This window comes from Accipiter gentilis, chromosome 31, assembly GCF_929443795.1.
Source record: "Accipiter gentilis chromosome 31, bAccGen1.1, whole genome shotgun sequence".
NCBI lineage: Eukaryota > Metazoa > Chordata > Aves > Accipitriformes > Accipitridae > Astur > Astur gentilis.
In genome coordinates, this window is record NC_064910.1 from 3942692 (window position 1) to 3966576 (window position 23885).

General features: G+C 41.8%; 1 protein-coding gene and 2 long non-coding RNA genes across 4 annotated transcripts in view; 1 reads left to right on the top strand and 2 right to left on the bottom strand.

Annotated features, from left to right (window-relative positions):
- The window catches only part of EDAR (ectodysplasin A receptor), a 71876-nt gene that overhangs the window by 43843 nt on the left and 4148 nt on the right, over positions 1-23885 (top strand). The window contains exons 2-10 of one of the 2 annotated variants that reach the window (XM_049834349.1): positions 1414-1482; positions 2174-2296; positions 3401-3582; positions 8089-8174; positions 18250-18336; positions 19485-19613; positions 19702-19776; positions 20080-20152; positions 20879-21038. In XM_049834349.1, the coding sequence (XP_049690306.1) occupies positions 1432-1482; positions 2174-2296; positions 3401-3582; positions 8089-8174; positions 18250-18336; positions 19485-19613; positions 19702-19776; positions 20080-20152; positions 20879-21038 (966 nt within the window). In that variant the 5' untranslated portion in view covers positions 1414-1431. The remainder of the gene's footprint in view (positions 1-1413; positions 1483-2173; positions 2297-3400; positions 3583-8088; positions 8175-18249; positions 18337-19484; positions 19614-19701; positions 19777-20079; positions 20153-20878; positions 21039-23885) is intronic. The other variant, XM_049834350.1, reaches the window with a different exon arrangement.
- On the bottom strand, positions 12689-13837 carry LOC126052958 (uncharacterized). Its single transcript, XR_007510198.1, has 3 exons — positions 13653-13837; positions 13258-13546; positions 12689-13096 (listed from the first exon to the last, which is right to left on the bottom strand). It is a non-coding gene; the product is annotated as an uncharacterized LOC126052958 (long non-coding RNA).
- Positions 21306-23419, bottom strand: LOC126052959 (uncharacterized). The gene is made up of 4 exons (XR_007510199.1): positions 23332-23419; positions 22601-22710; positions 22231-22304; positions 21306-21537 (listed from the first exon to the last, which is right to left on the bottom strand). It is a non-coding gene; the product is annotated as an uncharacterized LOC126052959 (long non-coding RNA).

Here is a 23885-nt window from a genome sequence, read left to right on the forward strand (position 1 = left end):
GTTTAACAGACATATGCATTAAGACTATATCCTTGGAACTCTTCCAAGCAACTGCACTGTCATAGCCAAAGCCTTTGTCCAACTTACATGTTTGACAGTTTATACAATCGCATGACTATTTTCTATCTCTTACCTCCAGATTTAGGACAATTTCTCTCTGATTCTCTTTTGTTTCTAGGTTTCAAAGTGCAATTTCCTGCAGAAATGTATATACTCATAATTCAGGTTGTCCACCCACCCACCCAGTTACCTGTCTCAGCTAGCCCAATTGCTGGAAGGAACATATAAAGCAAGTTCATAGCTTGATGCTGGAGTGATATAATCTTTGCTTAATCTACTTAGCGTTTAAAAATGTAAATGTTAGCAGCTATCTCAAATACTAGAGCGCTGCTCTCATGTAGGTTGTATGCTCGAATATGGCACAAAGCAGTAATTGTACTCTTCTGGGACGCTAAAAGGCTTGCAGTGTCTGAGACCTGGAAAACTTAAAGAGTAGTTTACATCTGCTAGGACCAAAGTGTTGCAACTGTATCTCAAACATTTGCAATTTGAAGCTGTAAAATCCCTAGGGCATATTATGTGCTGTAACAATACCATTAAATATGTTGTGTCATGCTAACGAAACAATTTGTGCCTCCTTTTCCTGTCTCTTCTTTTTCCTTAGAAAGAAATCCAGTACATGAATATGTAACACTAGCTCTTATTCAAAATTATTCATTTGAAGAAATGAAATAAATTAGCACGTGTGTTTATAGCAGAGATTGCAGCCTTTCTTTTCACCAACCATTGTAATAGCACTTCAAATATAAAATTCAGCTTCTTCCTCGGGTTTAACCTCTTAAATCTGCAGTTTGCTTGTCAAGAACAAAAAGCAGCCGACGTTTCCTACAGAAGGCAGCTCTCGGCTTTCTCAGTGCCGGCTGCCCACGCTGCTTGCCGTCGGTTTGCTCCCTGGCTCTGCTTTTGGCTGCTCCATCTAGATCTTTCCTACACTAATCTGATCTAGCGGGGTCAAGCACTAAGTGGTGTGGACACAAGCCAGGCTACTGATCCCCATCCCTCTTTCAGTCGAGACGTAGCCCTCGGTTCCTCCGCGGGAGGATTTCTCAGCGAGCCAAGCAGTGCCGGGGCTCAGGACGGGTTCCTTGTCTTTGACAGATTTTTTTAATAAAGGTTGCAAGACCGGGGTCCCTCATGCCATCGGTCTTCCTAAAGAGAGGAAAGAGACGTGCAGTAAGGGTGCGGAGCACGTGCGTGTGTGTGTGAGTGCACGTGCACATCTCTCTGTTTAGACCTCCGGGCATCGCTCCCGTGTAACCTTTGTTCTGCTTATGAGCCCTTCTGTTCTTATTTTGGCAACACACACAAATATTTACTCGTGTTCCTAAACAATCACCGATTCTATCTTTTCAGGTAAAATATCAAGAGAGCATGGCTCACCTGGGTGAACGTAAATGGACTCACGTCTTCCCTTTTCTGGTGGTAGGTATTTGTGTGCGTCTACGGCTCTCCAGGGTGCAAAGATAACCGGGATCTGCTGGGTCTTTGCAAACATCTGTGAATTGTCATGGCACAGCCATAGACGACTTAGGGAGAGAACCCCGACGCAGTGGTGGGTTTCCATTCAGGAAAGCACCTGGGCACGTGCTGCTTAGAGTGAGGCTGGTAGGGAGGAGGAGGACGGAGAAGGATGCAGGAGGGAGCAGATGCAGAAGGCGCTGGAACAGCTGATAAGCCTGGGTGTCACATGAAGCACAGCCCTATCGTGGTTGAGACCCGAGCGCGTTATCTCAGGTTGTTATAATTGTCCCTTGCAGTCACATTTATGAAGGCTCATTAGAGCTGGGAGGGGTGAGGGTGCAAACTCAGGCAGCTGCTGCGCAGGAGAGCGTGAGAATTAATACGTCGGGAATCGCAGCCTTCTGTATTTTGAGGAGTAGCTGAGCCAACAAGCACAAACGGGAGTGCTCTGAGAAACTCTTAGAAGGACCAGGTTGCTGAAAAGTGTACCTGCCTCCACCCCACGGTTTCTGAGCATCAGGGATGTTTCACGCTGCAACGCCGGCCCTGCCGCCTTCTGAGATAGAGCAGCTGGGCGAGGGGAGGGGAGGACAAGGCATGGGGGGCGAAGGCGGTGGAAATGACGGTGCTCTGGGATGCTCTCCGGTGACAGGTCTCCCTGGTGTACTCTGCCAGCGCCGAATACTCCAACTGCGGCGAGAACGAATACTACAACCAGACCACCGGCATGTGCCACGACTGCCCCAAGTGCGAGCCGGGCGAAGAGCCTTACATGGTAATTTCAGCTGCTTCTGCTGGTAGGGGGACACGTATCGAGCACCAAATGCCAAAAACAAATTCTTTGTTACGTGGCAATAATATACGGATAGGAGAGAAAATGGGGAAGGACAGAGATGCTTAAGCAGGAGCGCTCACGCCTGCAAATGCGTTGTGGGAGCGAGGCACCGTGCATGCACAGCAGTAAAAAAACGATAAGCCTGTAAAAAACGATACTGTAAAAGGTGTAAGGTAAAAGTTTCACACACAGTCTCTGCCAGTCCATTCTCATCTCAATAGTTATTTAAAATCTGACGCTGCCGTTCCGGCATGGTGTGATAAATCGGTTAGTCTGGCGCTCTCGCTGGCCCCCCACACCGAGAATTTAATTTTGCTCTCCCGCTAAGATATTTTGGCACTAGAGGAACTTGGATGCTTCTGCAACATTTTAAATTATGGTTCCTAAGTAACCGTTTGATTTACAGCAGATAATTGTTGCTTATTAAAAAAAGAAATTACTGAAATCCTGTTTGGTTTTAATGGGATAAACATCCTATTGCAAGAATTTCACACAGTTGGTAGCCCTGAACAAGTACGTTTGAATAATAACCAGTTGGGTTTAGTTTTGTTTAATCCAAACGTAATGTTCAGCTGGGACGTGTGAGTTCAGAGGTTAGAAAATCTCATCCAAACATTGCCTTTTGTGATGTTCCCTCTGGGCTCTCCTAGCATGAAAGCAAGATTGCTGATATCCCTGCTGCAGCCGTGTTTCCCCTATAATCTTCTTCTCTACACTTCAGTTTTCAGTTCACTTTCTATTTGAGCAGCAGCTGGAATTCACTTCCATGACTTGCTGAAATATGATATGAATAGCTATGGGGGGCCATTTTCAAGGAGAGCAATGCTCCGGTTCCCCTTTTTCTTCTCCAGCACACAGCATGCTGCGTCCTTATATCCCTCCATGGCCTTTTTAGGACAGACGCTAAGGAACCAAACGACAGACTTCTGTCCCTTGGTATGACATTGCACAGCAAAGCCAAGGGGCCAGGCTATGAACGTTCCCTTTTGCTAGAAGCCGGCGTGCAGCGCGAGCCTGCTTTTCAGTGACTTTGTGTTGTTGCAGACATGCGGATACGGCACCAAAGATGAGGACTACGGCTGCATCCCCTGCCCTTCGGAGAAGTTCTCCAGAGGAGGTTACCAGATATGCAGGCGGCACAAAGACTGCGAGGGGTTTTTTCGAGCCACAGTCATGACACCTGGTGATCAGGAGAATGATGCGGAGTGTGGTCCTTGTCTCCCAGGGTAAGGACTTAACCTTTGGTCTACCTGAAGCACTGCAAAATACTTTTTTAATGTCAAAATCTCTGACAGCATCTCTTCGTCTCCTAGCTGACTGGTGAATTATGCTATTCAGTCTCTGCTAAAACAGTACATTTAAATGTTTCAAAAGCATCGATGATTTTAGTAAATCAGGAGGTGTCATTAATCTTACTGAAGTCTCACTGAAGAAAAAACTGTTGGGAACAACTAGAAAAAGTGAAACTTCGCCTCTTATTAGAAGTGGAAAGGGACCAGCTCATGTACCCAAGCAGAGGTGTGCAGTGCCAGTTTAGCTACTCTCAGAAATCCAGCTTGGCCTCCAGCTGTGGCTTCAAGGGCCACCCTGTAAGTCCTGCATCCGATGAATAAGCTCCATGAAGATGCCTTGGATACCCTGTAGGGTCCATGCTGGCACTACGGCAGGTTTAGAAACAAAAAATATCTCCTCTTCAGATGTGACCAGCTGGCAGATTTGTCAGTAGTTGACAGAATTAGCTAACATAGCTGCTAGGTGAGATTTACCAAGGCACTTTTTTCTCTCAGGGTCTTTTCTAGCCAACAAAAGGGGTCTAAAGAGCTGTTAATGTGGAGTGTGTGCTGTTGTTCAGAGTCAAAACAAGTTCCAGGGCTGGCTGAAGGGGCTTAAAATAGATGCTGTTTATTAAGTCCATCTTTTTAATCATCTCTTACGCTCTGCATAATTCTGATAGTAACAGCGAGAAAGCAATTGCTACAGTGAATATGTTAGCAATATATTCTTGACTATATTACCTTTAAAAGTCTGCAAACCCAAGCATACATTTGCTTTCTCAACATTTTTTTTTGGTAGGGTGAGTAAATACTCTTTAAAACACAATCTCACCTTACATACCTTTTCCGTTTCTGCCAGCGTGCCTCTGGTTTAGAGAGTAATTCCTACTGACATTTAGCTTTTGTGCAGTTTGCAGGTGCCGTAAAACCCACACTACTTCTAGCGCAGGAAACCCTGTTAAAGAGGCCCTGCAAGCTTCCAGGTTTGTTCTATCAGTGAGCCTGTGTGAAACTTTCACAGTTTACAAATAAAAAGGACTTGCTTCGCTGCCAGCCCAGCAGACTAATGATGTGAATTGCAAAGAGCTCCCTCTCGATTTCCCCTCATGCATCATAAAGAGCAAGAAAGTTAAATAGTGGCCACAGTTGCTGTTTTGCAATTTTGTCAGGACTAATGAGGTCACCCAGGTGGAAGCGGGGTGCTAGCTGAAAATAATCAGCTTGCACAGCTGGTGCTTGGGGAATAATCTCAAAACAGGGTGTTTGCACAGGTGTAACCTGTAGCAGAAACTGGCCTGCCCAGTCTGGCTGTGTGCTGCTCTGTGTGGGATTCCCAGGTCCTGGGATAGGTTGGCAAAGCCAGCAGTTAAGGAGAAACACCCTCTTACTGCAAGCTTGAAGAGATGAAATTCTCAAGATGAATTAAATATGGGCTAAAAGAAGCTCTGAAGCTGCCTCGGCTCCTTGTGCCACTCGGAGACCCCAGAGGTTGCTCCTGCATCCAAGCAAAGGGCTGGTGAGCCGTGCCCGCTGACCTTCCCCGTTGCTCCCAGTGGCGCAGGGACAGCTAGGTGCCTGGCAGGGCGCTCCTTTGCTCCTTTGCTAATCCTCAAAGAGCCCTGGAATCAAGGGGAGGGAAAAATTAAGGTTTCCATTTTCAGAGGAGCGTGCTTCCGTAACGCGCTGCAGACCTTCCCTAGGTAAAAGTCCATGTGTGGCAAGCTATATTGAGGGGCAGCTCGTCCCTTTGCTATTTTTCACCAGCTCAGTAAAGCAGCCTGAGAAAAAGGTGAGCACGTGGCACATTCTGACCAAAAGGTTTTAGACAACACACCACTGAACTGGCAGCCTTTTCCCAGTGGCTACAAATGCCTTTCTCTATCGTTTGCCTTAAAATAGGTGCTGGATAATTATATATTTTTACTTTTTTCTTTTTTTTTTCCCCACTATTACTGATGTTTAGTTTTAGGGAAGAAGGAGACCTTTGGTACAAGAGCATGGGTCAGCCACTGCTTCTCCATGTCCATGTTCCCTTCCATTTAAAATAGGAATAACGCTATTTGTCAAGCTCACAAAAAGGTTGCAAGACCGTGACCAGGGGGGAATTTAAAGGCTTAGCTCTGAAGCTGTAATCCTCAAACCCAAAGTTCAGCTGGCAGTGAACTCTGGATGTACCTAGACCTAACCTCCTGGGACACTGCAGGCTTCATCCTCTGCTCCTGCCCAGAAGCTCTTGCATTGTGGTAAATAGGTCAAGAACGTGGAAATTAGGTGCAACTCAGACTATTTCCCTCAATGGGATGATCCATTAGGTGTTCCTGGAGTATGACAGAGATCGCAACCAACTAGAAGCAGCCACAGTGGGTCAGAGCAAGGGTTCCTCTAGCCTGGTCGTCTGTCTTCAGTAGCAGCCGTAAGTGGAAACCCACAGAAGAGTAAGAACAGGCCACGTGTATATGATACATATTCCTTGTGCTGGCCCAGCACCTATTTTCAGCTCAGAGTAAGTCCCTGGTTTCCTCACAAGATGGAATTGCAAAGGGATCATTTTCTTTTAAAATGTAGTCAGAGATGCCTCTGCTACTGACACTTCTTTTCTGAGCGTGACATGACACCTGAGATAAACCACCACCATGGCGTTAAGCAGGAAAACGCCTAAGTCTGTTTTCCAGTCTAGCCTTTACTCTTGGATTTTGCCTGTAACGCTTCAAAATCTAAGCCTGGCAGGTGCTAAGGAAAGAGAAATAATGAGCCTCAGAGTGGAAGAGTAACACCATGAAAATTATTTCATTACTGGGCCACTTCTTCTCCATAGTTAGTGATATAGAGGACTCGGATATTTCCAACATTGCCTCTAATATTTGGTGCATTGCAAAGTAGCCAGAAACATAAATCTGTTGCCGGTTCTTCATAAGGGTGAATCGTTAATGTTTGCAGCTGCAAAACTTCCTACTCACAGGGGTGAACAGTTGCTTGCAATGAGCATCGTCTTCAGTTTTGTTTTTTTTTTTAATACTTCCTCCACCATTCTGCATTGTGGTGAAAACCAAGAAATATTCCACCAGCTTGATTTAATTAACTGTCGGAAGGGCTGTTTGTCTTTCCTAAACCACTGTGGCTATTAGGCTGTGGATCCTAACTGTCCTGTATTTTTCTTTATAGATTTATACGTATCTTTGGCCTGCCACTTTTTTTTGTGGTTTGGCAGTCATTTCCTGCTTATTTATCAACTGCTTCACAAGCTAATGTTATGCAGGCCCCCATAAGAGAGGAAAGATGAAGTTTTGCTCCTGAGAGAAGGGCAGAGTGACAGATGGGGCACAAGGGACATTCAAAGGGAAGAGTGAGGGCTAATCTTTTAAAACCAGTAAGAAAGAAAGGAAGAACTATATTCAGCCTACCTGCTCTCTGAAGCACCTCCCGCCCTCATCCCCACATTGCATCTCTGCATACTCCTTTGTCTGGACCCTTATCTGTAGGCTGGGTCATTCATTAATGACCAACTGATTTTGAAGGACAGTTTCAGCAGTAATTTCCTAACAATGAACGCATTTTCCAGAAAAAAACCATACTGCACATGCATAGACAGGTACTTGAGAGCAGAAAACAGATTCCCCATTGTGTAAAGTGTTTATTATGTTGAGTACCTGTCTACATAGAATGGATTATGAATTTATGCATTTATTCATGAAAATTCATAGTGATTTTCAAGTGATTTTTAAAGACATATCCATAACATCAACTGTGTATGATTTTGATGTAATTTACTCATTAGGTTGCCTGTGGATCCAATTCTTGCATAACCAATTACCTTATTTCAACACTAATTTTATTAGCAGCCCAGAAGTTCAAATCATGAAAACCTTTCGTTAACCCTGTAATAAAATTCCACTATCAAGGACTAACTTATAAACTATACAGCAAGGAAGTAATAAACCCCCCCCAAACCTGTGTAAAACCTAATCTGCCTTTCTCTGTAAGCGTGGTGTTTTCCTCTTTTATTCTGATTTGGCTCAGATTTGGTTCTAACACTAAGGAGATTATTTTTATGGTGTTTGTGAAGCAAATTAGCCAACCATGTCCAACTGGTGGTCTTGCCTGGAAGATATACTGCCTCAAAACATAGTGTTCCCTTATTTTGAAAAATCCTATTCCAGGGCATGCTATAAACTGCAGCTTGAACTCAGCAGGGAGAATAATGTTGTTTTAGGCAATGATACTACTTCTTGTCATGTAGGCTTGATGGTTGATTAATTGTGTTTTAGGAGGAAAGGAAGAAGAGAAACACTGTCTCTATTCAGGGAGTTTAAAAAAAAGAAGAATAATCTTTGCATCAAATTGCTTATAAGTTGTTTTTTTTTAATGATTTTATCTCAGTATAATTGGTTGCTGCTGAACCATGCTCTGCCGTAGCATATTAATTTACACTGTTTTGCCTCATCTTGCCCTTCATTTCAGTTACTACATGCTGGAAAACAGACCTCGAAACATATATGGGATGGTTTGCTACTCCTGCTTGTTGGCACCTCCTAACACCAAGGAATGTAAGTGTTCGGCAATTTCTGTGCCTTTCCTCTGCTTTTGACCTGGAATCATCTGGAAGCTTGATATGATTATTATGTTCAAAGAATAAGTCCATCTCCAGAAAAGCCATTTTGGCTTCCAACTAGCCTTGCCAACAAAGGGAGCAAATGCTGAACATTTGGGGAGAGATCAGAACCTTTGATTTTGGGACCTGCTATTGTTCAGTTGTGCTCCAGTTTTCATCTGTTAAGACATCCCATACAGGATTTATTATGGTTACTTAACCAGTGGGTATGCGAAGTCACAAATCTGTGTGGTTTTTTTAAATTCAGTTTCAGTTCCACTATGAAGAAAACATGGAACACTTTGTAGATCCCAGTAAAAGTACATCACACCTTTGATATCCTTTGCTTTCAAAGTGATACAAGGGTTGACGTTGGCATGTGAGAGTCAGCACTGATAAGAGAGCTGGTTCTGTAGATTTCATTGGCAAAAGAAGCTGTAGTTTGCTAATTGAAAAAACACGTACATACGTGTGTGACACCCTAGCAGTACCTGTTTGCTTGTATGCCGCGTGTCTGCAATGCTTTACCCGTCCTCATGCCGTGGCGAGGAGGGACAGCCATGTACCAGTACTGTAATGCAGAGGCAACTCCCCAGAAAACTGCTTTCTCCTTTGGGGGGTAAAGAAAGTGAGAAAAAGAAAAGGAAAAATGAGGCTTTCTCTGAATGACCAAATTACTTTGACAGCCCCTCAGAGAATCTGGAGCAGGTCAGGAGAAAAAGCTTTTAAAAAACCCCCAAAATGGACAAAAATGGGCAGTCCCCCAGAGAAACCTGACGCATCTGAAAACAAAATCCCGTCCGTGTTCTGTTCTTTTAAAAGTCTTTATCATGAAAAAGAATTGCAATGTTTTGCCTGCTTGATTTGAAAGCAGAGGTTGACACCAAAGTCCCCGAGCGTTTATCTGTGTACATAAATAGCAATTAATTAGTTCAGATGCTGCTGAACTGTGTCTCATCGGTGGTCTGCAAGGTCATTAACAGCTACCACCTTTCCTAAAGGGTGAGAGCTCTGATGAGCCAGGGCAGCTCCCTGAAGTGTCTGCATACAAAGTGCCTGGTCCCTTGTACGGAAACCCACCCTGTCCCAAGATGTTCACTTCTGCCTGAGAAAGCGGGAGTGGGCGAGGGCAGGGTGAGCGTGATTTTGGTGAGATAAGGTCCATATTAGAAGGTGAGGGTGGTGGGGAGGACCCAAATGTGAGATGTGAGAAGGAGGTGGAGAGGTAAGTGAAAACACGAGGGTAGGAGTCTCGGTGGGAGATGAGGGTCTATGGTAAGAGGATGAGGATGCACCTTCTCCTGCAGGTGTGTGCAGGCTGGCTGCCCCGTTGGTGGGAATACAACCATGCCTGCTGCGAGCCGATAGCCAGAAATGAATCCCTTCCTCAGCTCTGACGGTCTGTCTCAAACACATGCTGAAATGGGTTTGTAGCAGTATCAGCAGCTTATTGATTTGGCAAGGAACTACCAGAAGATCTTATGGCTATTACTCGATTCGAAAAACAAATCTGTCTTTTATAGGATATCTGGCAGATACGACATAGAATGTGCTTAGTTCTGTAAGGAAAGTATGGATTGTGCAACTGATTAACCACGTGTAATTTTTAACTTGACAAACACAAGAATAAATATATATTATCTTTGGGAGGAATTTAGGCAGGTGCATAAACCGGCAAATTGCCTGGGTACTAAGGTAGGAGAAAACATTAGCCCCAGAAAAAGTAAACATTACCACTTTAATCAAGTCTATGAAATCAACCATGTGATTACAAATGTTCAAAAAGTGGGAAAGCTTCTTAAAATTCAAATCCCTCAAACCACTAAGCTCAGGTAATTTGGTTTATGCTGTCGAAACCTCTGGACACTCTTTGGAATGCCAGCTGCTCCCTAATTCATAGGCAATAACTTGTACTCCAGATGGAAAATCAGCCTTGCTGCAGGAACCTCTTGAAAGGCTCACTGTTGTTGTGGCAGGCAGCATAAAATTTGGTATTAGCAAATGATCAAAAATAAATCCTCTTTATCACATCTTTCTCCGTCATCAGATTATTCCAGTCAGAGCAAAGAAAAGGTGTTGTGTCAGTGTTGCACAACTGCATAATTTTTTCAGGTTTGCAAATTGCAAACAGAGAGCACATACCCTTGATGTGAGCATGCAGCCTCTGTCACACGAAGGGCGATATCAGCTCTTTGGGGGGAATGGTTCCTCCACGCAGAACAACTTCTATGTAACGGTGGTCGTTGCTCACCCCTCTGGCTGTCAATGGAGGAGGACCCAGAAGGCCTTGGAGAACTCCAAACGGTCCCAGGAATCTCTGTTCCTTTCTTGAGACTTCCAAATCGCACTGAACAGCATCCAGGAGACTAAATTTTGCCAGGGTGCCTCTCCCCTAGAGCCGTAGGCTTCTAGACAGAAAAAAGAAGGCAGATAAATCTCATTTCAGGTCTCCGTTAGGACTGAGACAGGGTTTGGAGGACAACGGTGCTCTCCTTAGTGGAAATACCTTGCTGGGGAAGTGCCCAGCCTGCGCATTACTGAGGGCCAGGAGGAGAGTGAAGAAGGGGGGGGGTGTGCTGCTGCATGGAAACCTGCTCGGAGAATTTGCCTGATGATACATTTTATCTGGCAGAAAAGTATTTGGGTTTGATCAAAGGGTAAACAAATAGCTTTCAACTCCAAGAGCCTGCTGTGCAACTTTCATCTCCTACACAGTCAATAAACCTTGAAATGGCTGAGGAAACAAGATGAACACCCCGTGTCCAAGCATCTGGAAATATTAGTATAAAAAGGACTGGAAGTGAGAAAGAAATTCCCTGATGGGCCTGTGTCACCTTTTTATTTTTTTTTTCTTTCCCTCTCCTGGGACTTGAGACATAAATAGCACAAAATAGTACGGGGAAAAGGGAGAGACATTTCACAGAGGTCAGAGATTTAAGTGAGGCAAATGTATCACCAGGTTAATGGTGTTGAAACTCTTCCCGGGGATGGAAGGATGGGAAGAACAGTGTTCTGCAGTCTGGGAGGAATACCAGGCTTCAGCGGCAGCTGGTGGGCGATGGGCACGGCCTGGGAAAGGGGCTGTGCATATGTGAGCATAAGGATGCGTGTTGTGTAGCAGGAAAGCTTTTTTTTGTTTGTTTTTTTAAACTGGGAAAAGGATAAATATCACCAAAAAGGCTGCAATTTTTCCTATCTTGTGCACTGTGAAACACCTATGTGAGACTTCTGGGCTCTCAGCATGCAGCTCCTGCAAGGCTGCTGTGTAGGAGCCTCAGGACTGGTCTGCTAAGCACAGAGGAGCCAAAAGATCAACGATGTGAGACCTTCACCTGTGCGTGAAGCAGATCACGAGCCACCATCGTGAGCCTTGCTGACAGTAAATTGAGATACGATAGCTCTGCAATAAATAGCAGCACTGCAAAAAGTAGGGGAGGCAGGTTTCCTATGCACATCAAATAATGGAGGTAATGAGCACCAAAGCACTTTAAGATGTGGCTTCCCACAGTTAATGGTGCTGGATTTTCTGTCGACAGCTTGAATTGGAGTCACCTGAGGCTTCTGACTATGTAGGGTGTTTTTGTTGTGTTGTTGTTTTTTTTCTTTTACCCAATATAAAAATATATGCAAAAGACAGAAGATTTAAACATACATGGAGTTTCTCTGGCAGAGAGGTACAGTTGCTGCTGGAGGAGATTTTGTCTTTTAGCAGCTGCAACTCTCTATCAGTTCATGCATATTAACTCTGCTCTTCTCTTCAAACTTTGATATTTGCCATTGCAGCTCAAAAATTATGGAGGAAACCAAAAATCAAACCCTGCTACAAAAACTTGAAGAACATTGACTGAGGTTGTATTTACACAATTGCATCAAATATGCAAATCCTTTCCACTCACAAATTATTGATCTAGAGAACTTCAGCAACTGATTGAAGGTTTATTTTTTTCATCTGTATATACTCATGCATGTGCACGGGCACAAAATACTTTTATTTCTTCTTACCTTTTTTGCTGGTTGTATATATGAAAACAGATGCAATAATCAACCTGTGTACGTTTTTGTCCAACACCTATTGATGATGGCTTAGGAAAATTAAAAATAAAAGAAAAAAAGAAAAAAAAGAAAAACAACAAAGGAAAACAAAGTTATTTTTTAATTACCAGAGAATGAATAGCATCTAAAACCATGAAAGATCATTTTTAGTGCTGTATCATTAGAACTTGAAAAACAACTAAACAGATGAGACAGAACAATTGAGTACCAGGCTGATGGCGTTGCGTGATGAGCTGTAATCAGGGGGTCACTTCCATACCCGTGTACTGAAGACTGAGAACTCAGCCTCCGTAATTGAAATGCGTAACACAAACAAGCGTAATGCCAAAAGCACTTGTATTAGTGAAAAATAATTCTTTCAGAGATTTTTATTTTAACTCTCCATTCTTTGTAATATCACTAATTTTCCTTCCTTGCCAGTTTTGTCCTTTTGTAATACGATCAACATCAGGACATTTTTTTTCCTTCTGTTTCAAATTATGCTTACAAATGAATAGGCTCGTTAGCTGAAGCTAACAAACTTTTCTTTTTTTTTTTTTTAGTTGTTTGATCTCTGAACACCCCATTCCTCTTCACATGTGGAATGGGAGAAATGTTGAAGGCAGTGCTTTATTGTTCACTGGTGGTATGGCCTAATTCTCATCCCCTTAGGGTTTGTCTATATTAGGAAAGGAACCTAATTTTAGGACAAAATTGGCCAGCCTCAGCCATAAACCTTCAAGGGGAGGGATCTGAGAAGCACATATGGGGTTTGCTGTCTTCAACGGCTGGGAAAGCTGAGCCCAGGTATCACTCAGGAGGACATCTGGTCCCAGTGAAGTTCTCCTGAAAGAAAACTCCAATGACTTTGATGTTTTGACTTGTGCCGGAGCTCCAGCTCCCGCTGGGAGCACCACCCACCCGTGGGAGACGGTGCAGGTTTCTGCAGCATCGCTCTGCCCAGGCTCACGAGCTGCAAAACCTGCAGAGCTGGAGCTCCCCATCACCTGTACAGGCTGGCCACCCGGCTCCTCGCGGGTCCATTCCCTTCCTTCCGATGCTCTGAAGTCACCGGAGTAAGTGTAAATGGCAAATATCCCCTTCGTGTTGCACAGAGAAAGCGGTGCTAACGCTGAATTCCTGGACATAGGCTTAGTTCATGAAGTGTGTGCCTATGACCTTCCAGTACAGTGCAGTGATTGCAGCTCCCAGTGAATCCTAATCAAAACTTCAACAGATGCAAATAAATTGTTGGACTAAGGCCACGTGGCCTATAATTGTCACCTCTTCCCTGCCCTGGCAAAATAAAAGGAGAGAGAAATAAAATAGTTAAAGACATTACAGAGAGCACAACAGCATAAAATATTGCCTTTTATGTGTCTGAACAGTAGTGGTTACTTACAGTGAGAATGGCCAGACTGAAGATAGAAGTCTGGGGGAACTTTGCTATCACCATTTTTAGAAGGTCCAATCTCAGGAATTAATTTACTTCATTCTCTTCGTGGTTTAATAACTACTCACACTAACTGAAGTATCTACCTGTGGCTCCAGGAAACATCAGAGTAACTTGTCTTATAGTATTCTGTATGTCCCCTGAAAAGAAAAGACAGCAAAGTAAAGAGCAGTCAGGCAATCCTCCATTGTCTAGGGTATGCTCTGTTATTAGTGATTTGCGGTATTTTCAGAGCTGGTTAATGTTTGATTACTGAAGTCATATGTAGACACCTTAGAGAGTGGCTTGGCTTTGCTGCTTCAGCTTCCAGGACTATCCAAGTGCACAGGGTTTCCCTATGAAGTGGTGTTTCCTTAAGTTTGAAACCAGACCTTTCATGTAAGTACCTGAATACAGATTTACATTAACTTGAAAATTCTGACCTCTGCTTTCTACATATCTAGCTCTTTATTTATGACTAGGTTTAGTTATAATCCAGTTTTTGATTACTTTGTCAGCCATAAACTGTCTACCTTTATTGAATTTCAACTCAATATAATTTATTTTTCATGTCATATTCCAGGCTGCTAATTATTTATTTGTGTGCTTTATCTTCCTTTGCTCCTGTAAAACAGTCTCAGTGATGGCACTCGCAGCTCAGCTGGCAGTAACTATACATTGCCATTCATAAATGGACCATGGCTGTGAGAAGAGGGTAGCATCAGGAGAAAGCAAGCCGCGCTAGATACATATATATACAAAGATGTTTTTAAAACACTTCTTATTTCAGGATCACTCTGATAGTCTGTTGTATAGACACTTTGGGTATTTTTATAATATGCTATTAAGTATGAAATAAACTTCAAAAAAAGCTGTTGCTAGCTGTGAGCAGCAGTCCTTTGCATGGACCAGTAAGCTGACACCCACAGCAACATATGTCAGGAGCACATATGGTCTCCTACTGCACCAGATTTTATTCACTCACAGGCACTTGCAAGGGGGCATGTTGGTAAAACCTCCCCTCCCGGTGCCGCCCTCCTCTCACAAATCTGGTAGTTTTGTTTCTCACTTCATATTGTAAGTCTGTCTCGAGATATGTGAACAACTGTAATGGTCCTGCTACATAAAGCAGAAAGGTTCTCTGAAACAACAACAAAAAATTTTATTCCCAGCATTGGTTCACAAAAGGCTGGCTGCATGGCAATTTAAGTTAAAGCTATCTTTTGAGATAAAAACCCCCAAACATTCACATGTGAATACAAATTCCGTTCTTCTTTTAACCAGTAAGTATTTTTTTTGAATGAAACTGTATTTAGACTCCAAGAAAGTTAAAACTAATTTACAATTCTTGAATAAAAACATTTATAATGCAAAAGCTGACCAACCTTCAGTGATAAACTTCTTCCCTAATGTCTTTATCACATTCCTACAATATTACTTACAGGTGCCTAGGAATATAAACCACTCTTTTGCACAGCTATATTACAGCCATCAGTCTTTTTTTTTGTGCTTAAAATAGGGTTGTTTCCATATGTTCTGCTGTAGCACCTTAGGATGTCTCTGCCCTGGCTATATCTAAGTCTTTATAGATTATGTAAGTGTCATCTATATTGGAACCAGAATTAATAATGTGATGGGGATGCAAAACTGGATGTGCACAAGAACAACTGACATTGCAGTCGTGGTGTAGTGCCGGACTGGGGAAAAGCAGCAGCTACGAGTTCTGTTTCTTTTTGCTCACACAAAAACGGTATGAGCTGAACTTCTGCAGAAGCTGGCATTTTTGGTTCCTCTGGTAGCGCAGGTGCACGAATTGGCACTTTCTTCTAAGCCACATCTGAAGAAAAATCTTGGCTCATAACGAATATGCCAAATTATTAAATTTGATAATAGGCTTAAAACATGCATAACGACTAACTCCCACCTCGGCATATGTAAAAGGCCATCACGTTCTAGCACCAGCCTTGATTTTGCCACGACAGGCACTACAGAACAAAGGAGGTGGCCCCATTCCCATGCAAAGAAAATTCTGCCTGTAGGCTCTGGAGCTGAGGGTGCTCACTCTTGTGCACGGGAGAGGCTCGTGCGAGTGTGCGGGTGCACACACAGCATGGGCAACACGCCGTGTCCTGATGTGGAGTGGAGCTGGGTGAAGCGTGACGATGATGCTGAATGAAGAATGGATGACCTTCCTCCTTACCATTCCTGTGCTATGTGCTGCTGCGTGACTTCCCACCTTGGAAGGCTCTACGTCCTTTCACAGACGGGTGAAAACCATGAGGTTAACGATACCAAACGACTGAAAGATCGATTCGGCAGAAATACTTCAATGACTACGTATTTCAGATGAAGGAAAAGCGAGAGAGTTTGATAAAACTTGCTTATGGCGGAGACGAGCCAAAGCTTGTTAGATAAACTCCACGCAGACAAAGCAGCAGGGCTTGCCTGTGTTAATTGAAAGGCAGCGTAAGAAAAGCTATTGTTGACTTGTTGCAGCTTGCAAGGACTGCGCAGAATTACAATTGGCTGTAATTGGATTTGCCAGGGGGACTGCAAGAATAGGCATAAGCCTGGTAGCTGTGGACATGAAGGAAAGTATCGGGCTACAGCATTGGCCATTTGCTAAATTTCCTCTGTTGTCCAGCCATGATGAGTAAATACAGAGGTCGAGACCAAGGATGATTCACTTCAGCTTTGTGAAGAATGGCCAAAAAATTAACAAATTATCTGTCTTTAATGTCCACTACATGCAGACGACATCTTCATCTACTGATAGCTAGCTGGTCTACTGCTCTACTGCAGCTTCTGGAGCTCATAACTAATTCTTAGAAAGAAGTTTGTCACAGAGAAGGGACCAGAGGCAAGACTTACGTAATCTGTCTGTCATTTACATAACATGAAAAGCATCTGAATTAACAAATTAGTATATTTAAAACTTTATGAAAACACTTATTCAGTTGGAACCCCCCCCCAATTATATAGTAAATGCATCCATTTCCTTCCAACAAATGAGGTCTGAAAGGAGTTTTACCATTGTTAAAGAACATTGCTTTTGAAGACATCTGCAACTCATACTTTGTGGCCACTTTAAGTGTACATTTCTCATTCACTACACGCAGCCATGTTTTATGTTAGGTAATACTTTTTTTTTTTTTCTTCTTAGAAAACATTTCTCTTAATTTGAAGAACATGTATATTGCTTTGTTCTTACCATGGAACATTTCTCAGACCATTCCAGAGTGCTTAATTTCCTGTCAAGTTTACCTGGTGGGTTTAATTTCTTGGAATATTTACTAGGTCAAAAGAATGGCATGATTAGTTCTCAGCTACTCTAGTTGCCAAACTAGCTTGTGGAGCTGTGTGCACCTTACCAGCTGACTGGGACAGTCTTTTGCCTTTAGGTCTGCTGAATTTAATTATCACTGGACTTTTTCCATAGACAGCTAATACAAAGCAGGAGGGATTTCATACCCCCTCCAAGCCAGAAGATGTTTTTTGGTGTCTGTTGATTGTAGCTGTTTGCATTACCTGCTTACCAATGATATTAAAGTCTCTTTGAGAATGACAGGAATGTTTTCTCCCAACCCTAATGTTTTTATTCTGTTTTGGAATGCTATGCCAACACCATCTTGTATGAAAGCATTCTCATCAACAGCCTTATTCTTGATAATATGCAATATTGTCTGGTATTGTCAAAATATGTTAACTTATGACTCGGCTTACTGCTTTGAAAACGTGGTGTATGACACCATCTGAAAGATTAATATTAACTTTTAAACTGAACTGCAGATTTTAGACATGGAAACCCTATTGGATAATCTCAGTCCTCTGCCAGCATGAAGTATTCCTTTAAGTTCTTCATTTCACTGTTTTTGTGGATTTCCCCCCTCCCCAGAATATAGCTTTGGACTGACAGGAGGAATGATAAGAAATGTACTGCCCAGCTAGGTTGCAGGAAATTCTAATACTCCCTTTGATGGTAGTACAGGTCCATGGAAGAGAAAGGCATTCAATATTATTTGTCACCTTTCCTAGGTTTTCCTGTGGGGTCATGGGGGTTTGCATACCATCAGAGTTTCATGATGATCCTGCTAGTGAAGGATGCTTGTGAGAAGCACTAATTTGATGAATCTCCCAGCTGGGACTTGGGGCCAGCAGTCACAAATAATGGAGTGGGGGTTGTAAACAGTTTGAGTCACCAGCTGGATCCTGGAAAACTTTCTCCTCCCCAGGACAGATCTGTAATACGGGAATGTATGTGTAATGGTTGGCCCTGCCTGTGTCTGAAGATGCTTGGGTTTCTTCTAAGTTCATGACCGTTCAGGAGCTTTGACCTCTTCCACTCCCTCCAGATGCTATGAAAAATGTAGTCTGTAACACAATTTTTAGTGCAGAAAAGCATATTGGGATTAGTGACATTTCAAAAAGCAAGGAGTTCATGGATTCTTTGATAGTGAATGGGAAATGCAATCAAGCTAAGTAAAGGCTCTCTTTACTTGGGCCAAGATACTCCTTTGACTGGACAAAGGAACTGTGGAAGTTTATGGCATTTCTGTTTATATTGCAGGTGCGGGGGCTACCTCTGGCATTTCAGCCATTTTCCCAAGTACCTCTGGCACAAGCACTTTCTCGCCTTACCAGCATGCTCATAAAGGTAAGAATGCATTCACAGATTTAATTTAGCAGCTGTTTGTTTTGAAAATGGCATCAATAAAGTGCAACCGAATTGAAGATATATATTGTGAATTTCATTGCCACTATTCCCAGTTTCTAAAACTGCTATTAAAAATAATTCAGAATGAATTTTTATTTCTTGGTTAACTAACACCGCTGTTTTAGTCAGATGGACTTAAAATAGATTTGAACTCTACTCAGTAATGCTAGCAATAAATTTAGCTCATTATTTGTAGCCATACAAAAATGGCACTATGCGTCAGCAAAGCTTAGCTTAGGCTGGTGAAAATAATTTAAAGCACAAATATGGCCAGTTTCTTATTGAGCTAACATAAACAGTTCTCCAGCATGATTACTAGGTTTTAAAAATATGTGAGCCTGAGAAGACACAACAGGAAAGATGCAGTTAATGAGATACTGACAATGCTCATCTTCCTGGTAGTGTCTGGAAACATGATTGTGAGGATCACATCTTCAGAAAAATTAAAGTTTTCATGCATTTTAGCATATCTGTCATTTTCTGCATCCTTTTGTGGCTTTTCAGTTCTAGTCTTTTCCATCCAAATTCTGCTTCTGAATACCTTTTCACATACTTTATTTTAAATTCACCTTCTAGCCATGCTGTGTTTTAAGTCTCTGTTAGAAAAACATCAATTCTTCTACATATGCATTGTGTTCTTTTTACTGCAAAGCTTTGGAGGCACCCATAGTTGTCAACAGTCATTTTAGTGCTCATCCTGTTTATTTGGCTTTTGTTTTTTTTTTTTTTCTTTTCAATGCTGTTTCCGAGAATACAGTGTTAGGAAAGCTGCTACTCTTGCTTACATATAGCTTCCTATAATATTAGCAGATAAGTTACATCTTTGTAACTGATCGATCATGCCATTAAATGTTTTTAATGAAAACTGTTAACTGGTTAGTGCAGCATAAATGTCACTATTTTGAAAAACTGTTAATTAGTTTGCCTTTGAGATGTAACACTAAGTTTTTCAACGCTTAACAAGTAACCAAGACTCAGATCAACTAAATCAGTATGCAAAATGTAAGGTAGAGCAGACTGCAAACAGTTAACTATTCTCTGATCCTAAGAGTTGCTCCTTTATGAAAATATTTTTTAATTTATTCCAGCAGATCTTTCAGGACAAGGACATCTGGCTACAGCTCTTATAATAGCAATGTCTACCATCTTCATAATGGCTATTGCCATTGTCCTCATCATCATGTTTTACATTGTGAAAACAAAACCTTCTGCTCAAGGTAATTGTTCAGCACATGAAATTTTAGCTGCAAATGCTATTTTTAGATAGCTTCTGAGAATAATTAGTGTTATATTTTTATATTCTAGCCTGTTGCAAGAGCCACTCGGTAAAAAATGTTGAAGCTCAGGCTAACACACAAGAGGAGAAGAAAGAAGTGCAAGGTATAAGTTGCTTTAATTTCGCTTTTTCTGTCCAAGGCAACATTGGGCTTATATACTCTTAATGCATTTCTATTAATTACAATTTCTCCTTGGAATTGTATAAAACCCACCTCAGTTTAGTAAAGAATTGCGTATAATATTTTTTGTGGGTTTAGAATGTCACTTAATCCTCTGATAGCAATTAAAAAGGTAGCAGAGAGATTTATGTTTGCAGTAAGGTTGCCAGCAGAACCAGCTCCTGAGACAGAACACTGGTTTGGAAACTCATTGCCAATTTAAATTTCTCTAATTGTTGATCTACAGATAATGTTGTGATATTCTCTGAGAAAGAAGAGTTTGAAAAACTTACAGCAACTCCCGCTAAGGCTGTTAAAAGGTGGGTAAAAGATAAACATACTTCCAGTTTGACTGAAGCGGGGGAGGGACATAGTCATCATTCATCCTGGTGCAGAGGAGTACAGGAAGAACAAATTAGATGCGTATGCTGGTAGTTTGCCGCAGGAGGGAAAAGACTGGACGCCTCGGTAGGCTTTTCCCCCTCCAGTTTCTAAGAGAGGATGGCAAACGTTACCAAAGAGAAACCTGTGTCCTCCCCACTCCCTCCGTGACCAGTTCATCAGCTCTTGGGGCTCCATCTCCTCTTTTGAGAGGTCCATTTTTGGGACCTAAGTGCTGCTCTTGCATACATATCTTCAGTAAAGTTCCTTTTCACTTTTAGGCAGGAGGAGTAAAAACAGTTGCTCCAGGCCTTTAGGAAACTCCTTGTCCATAGCGTCATCTGGGTGGCACAGTGTGATAGTTTTCCTCACCTTGTGTCTGCCTGGCAGCCAAACCTGGCTGGGTCACACGATGAAGGTGGGCTAAACACTGTCCTCAGTTGGAAAATCCCTGTATAAAAGGAATCTTCCAAGCTACAGGTGACTGTGTAACTTGGTGGGCATTGTACATGTCCCACGGGCAGGTTCCTATTCACAGGATTTCGGAGGAAAGGCATTTAAAAAATGAAAGACACTTTTATTCCATTGCTCTAAGATAGCAAAAAGATGATTGGAGTCAATCCATGAGAGGCTTCACTAAGATAACTGTATCCTTCATTTTACAGTGAAAATGATGCATCTTCTGAGAATGAACGACTTTTAAGCCGTAGTATGGATAGTGATGAAGAAGCTGCAGTTGACAAGCAAGGGACTCCAGAGAGATGCTTGTTATCTTTAGTGCATTTGGCCAGAGATAAATCTTCTACAAGCAATAAATCAACTGGGGTAAGGCTATTTTGAGATTTAAAAATTGAGAGCATTTTTCTGTGGTTTTTTTTTTTTTTTTAAAGAAAACAATATACAAACTATCGCCTCCCAAAATGCATTATAGTGCACACCAGACTAATTTACAAGAGCTTCTCCAGCCAAATTCGTTATAGAATCTCCTTTACATAGTGACATATATGTACATATATACTGTTCAGGGCTGAAAAAAACAAACTTTCTGCAAGAGTAATAACTTTGCTTTTTTGAGTATTATATTTTATAGTCTAAAGAAAGAAAAAACAAGTAACAGCAAACCCCCAATATAGCTAATGCTAATATAACTAACCCCAATGCTACATTTACCATAGAAAATCGAAGATGGAAGAATAATGTAGCAGCATAGCTGGATTCATACAACAGCATAGCATCTGAGTACCTTGACCCAGTAGCATCAGTATCTTCACGGCACAGGCTTTTCAATAATATCCGGTCTTGTGCTTGGTTTTGGTGTATAATTCTGAAAAACACACACGTGCTTTGAAGGCCACTCTTGTGCTCTGAAGGACACTGTAAATCCACTCTTTGTTTTGCTGGGGAAGGCCTTCGCTTCTTCCTGCTGAGCGTTTACTGCTCAGGGCGTTTTATCTCGCTTGGAGTATTTTAAGACCACACCTCACCCACACAACTTTTTAATTTATATTAATGTGAAACTATCCTTAAAAAGAAGGTGTCTTCTCAGATATTTTTTATGTTTTTAGTACTTCAAAAATAATTTTTAAATGGCAATAGCTAGGACGAAATTGCATCATTAATATCAAACGTCAGATATCTTTTAAGAATAAAAAAGTTTGAAAATGCACCTTTTCATGTTTGCATGTTTTAAATTGTTGGGATGGTTCAGCTCAAACTTTCTAAAATAGCTCATTTTTCAGCTGAGACCAGACACACAAAGTCTCAACACAAAAGAAATGTTTTTGTCGTTGTAGATGACCATCTGAAAACAACTTATTACTCCAATGCTCACATTTTAAAATTCAGTTTTCTGAGGTCTCTCTAAATATCCAACTTTATCATACTTCTGTATGCACTGGCTTGAAATTGGGTAACACAAGTTGGGTAGGCATGGAATCAGAACATTTAATAAGAAGTGGCTTACCTTCTAAAACACATATATAATAGATACAGTCTCCAGTGTGATTTAGATAGATACCTCATAAGCAGACCTGAAGCATGAACTATTCCTTCCAGACTTTCTGGTCTAACACACTTCTCATGGACTGAAGCCTGCTGACAAGGATGAAGACAAACTTTTCAATCAAAGTGCAGATTCCACTAAGATCCTCTACTCCACACCTAAGATTTCACAATTAAGCCAGTTGCCAGAAGTTAGAAAAGCAATAATTTGCTTCATGCTGGAGATTAAGTAACATTTCTAGTACAGGAAAGAGTATTAAGTAGCTATTGGCCAAGGGTAAAGAAAGTTAGAGGCTTGCTCTTAACCAGGTCTGCTCCTTCCTAGTTAAAACAAAAACCGTTATGCAATGAGCTACCACACAGAGGATCACCAGGCTCAACTTTACCTGCTCGCTTTCAGCATAAGCTTTACAAATTCCCCATCCTCTGGCTCTGGTAAAAAAAGCATCCTGCATAATTCTTCATAGGCATGAAAGTATTTAACCTCCTCCTTGGCCTAGAAATGAGAGGAGAATGAAAATAAGCATCCAATAGTTTGGTTAGGAGGAGTTTTAATAAATCCCATTCAAAGAAAATTTCATGTTTACAAGGTTCTAAAACAGCTAATCCAAGCCTACAATAGCCACACAACTGATTAAGTGCACGTAAATTACACCAAGAATATGGGAGCAACAATCAGTGCCTGCCTTGCATTGCCCTGCGATACAACACACTTGCCCAGCGCCTGCGAGACAGGCTTCAGGTGGAGCAGCCACTTTGTGGTCTCCAGCTTCAAGTCTATTAATCCAAGTCATTGATGTGCCTTGCCCTTTAGAGCCCAAATAAAATGAGGAAAATCTTTCCACAAAAAAAAAAAAAATAATACTGAAAGCAGAGCTTTTTTTCTAGCCTGGTTTGCAGTGAAAAGTGGCAAATTTGTGGAGCTAATGCTAGAGTCCTATCAAAAAGACAGCTTTTCAGAAAGCTCAGACCTAATGAGAGCTGGCAGAGCGATGACAATTCCAGTCCCTGAGAACTCATGACATTTTGACATTTGTTTTCACTCCCTGTTGAATCCAAAGCCAAATCTTGACAATATTTTTGCTAAATGAAGCTATATCAAAATGTCCATTCTCACCTTGCAAAATGTCAGGTTTTCAGTTCGAGTTTCTTTCTTGTCAAAAATGACTGGAGCACCCTGGTCCTCAGATTTTCCCTGTCCAAAGCTACATTGATTTTTTTTTTTCTGTAAAATGTTTCACATTCAACCAGGCAATATATCCTGGAAAAAAATACAGCTAATTAGTAATGCACTAAGCAGTTCTATGTCAAAGAACAGAAAGGAAGATCACTTCCTCTATAGTCCTCTTAGATTACTGGAAGAAGGCAATTTCAGTCTGAATTTAATTCCCTGTGGCCAGTCCTGTCCTGGTTTACCTCGACATCCCTGCAGTAATTGTCTGCATGTGTGGTATTGGATTTGTCCTCATTGTCAGGAGTTTGCTTCGGTCTGAAAGAGAAATAAAATATGCAAACACTTGGAGCAGAAAAGTAATTGATCTAAAAGAAGACTAGAAGATGGAAGAAAAGATCTCTAGCAGTGGAAAGTGAAATCAGAAATAGGTTTATGCTTCACAGAATAATTGCTGTGTCCTTTTCTTTGAGTCTTCAAAAGGGACCCTTGAGGACATT